Source organism: Mesitornis unicolor, unplaced genomic scaffold, assembly GCF_000695765.1.
Source record: "Mesitornis unicolor isolate BGI_N332 unplaced genomic scaffold, ASM69576v1 scaffold35419, whole genome shotgun sequence".
Taxonomy (NCBI): Eukaryota; Metazoa; Chordata; class Aves; order Mesitornithiformes; family Mesitornithidae; genus Mesitornis; species Mesitornis unicolor.
In genome coordinates, this window is record NW_010210422.1 from 31704 (window position 1) to 32497 (window position 794).

The 794-nt window shown below is 64.2% G+C and overlaps 1 protein-coding gene across 1 annotated transcript in view; it reads left to right on the plus strand.

The window, feature by feature from the left end:
- The window catches only part of TMEM125 (transmembrane protein 125), a 700-nt gene extending 260 nt beyond the window's left edge, over positions 1 to 440 (plus strand). Inside the window, exon 2 of the mRNA XM_010193168.1 lies at positions 1 to 440. This exon is cut by the window's left edge and continues 8 nt beyond it. Coding sequence (XP_010191470.1) covers positions 1 to 440 — 440 coding nt within the window.
- The last annotated feature ends 354 nt before the right edge of the window (positions 441 to 794 follow it).

Below are 794 nucleotides of genomic sequence, written 5' to 3' on the forward strand. Positions count from 1 at the left end.
TGGGCACCACGCTCTGCCTCCTGGCCCTGCTCGTGCTGCTGAAGCAGCTGCTGAGCTCTGCAATCCAGGACATGAACTGCATCCGCAGCCGGGATCAGATCGAGCTCCTGAAGAGCGGGGGCTTCTCGGACTGCCTGGTGCTGCTGCTCAGCGCCCTGGTGCTGGTGATCTGCGGGATCGTGCTCACCATCCTCTCCACCACGACCATGCAGCTCAGCCCTGCCCGGCCGCTGGCCAGCATGTTCACCAGTGGGGTTGTCCTCCTGACAGCCGGCAGCGCCATCCTCCTCTGCCTGCTGCTCTACCTGCTCTGCACCTCCTGCCGCCAGGCTGCTCCTCGGAGCCTGGAGACCGGCGAGATCCGCGTCTTCACCATCTCCGGCCGCCTTGCTGGAAACAGGCGGCTCCCTCCCACCTCCAGCATGGCCAACCTGATCTGAGCCAGGACACCCCTGCGTGAGCCTCCCTGGATACAGCCCGCCAGCAGGCCCGTCCTCAAGGAAGGGTGAGCGTTGTGGTGTGCCTCGCGCTTCTTTCAGAGATGACTGGCATTTGCTTTGCCCCAGGCTGACGGCACAGCACGGACTTGGGGTGCCTGGATGGTCTCTGCGACCTGGCGCATTGGGTGGCCTGGTTGGTGTTTTATCTCCACAAAGCCTCCTGTGACAGCTGCTGCCTGCCCAGCTGTGACCGTGTCACAGAGATAAGGTGAGCCTGTCCTGCACCCCTGGGTGCCCCAGCACTTGCGTGGTTCCTGCAGTTCCCAGGGCCATGTCGTGCGCTCTCCTGGCAGG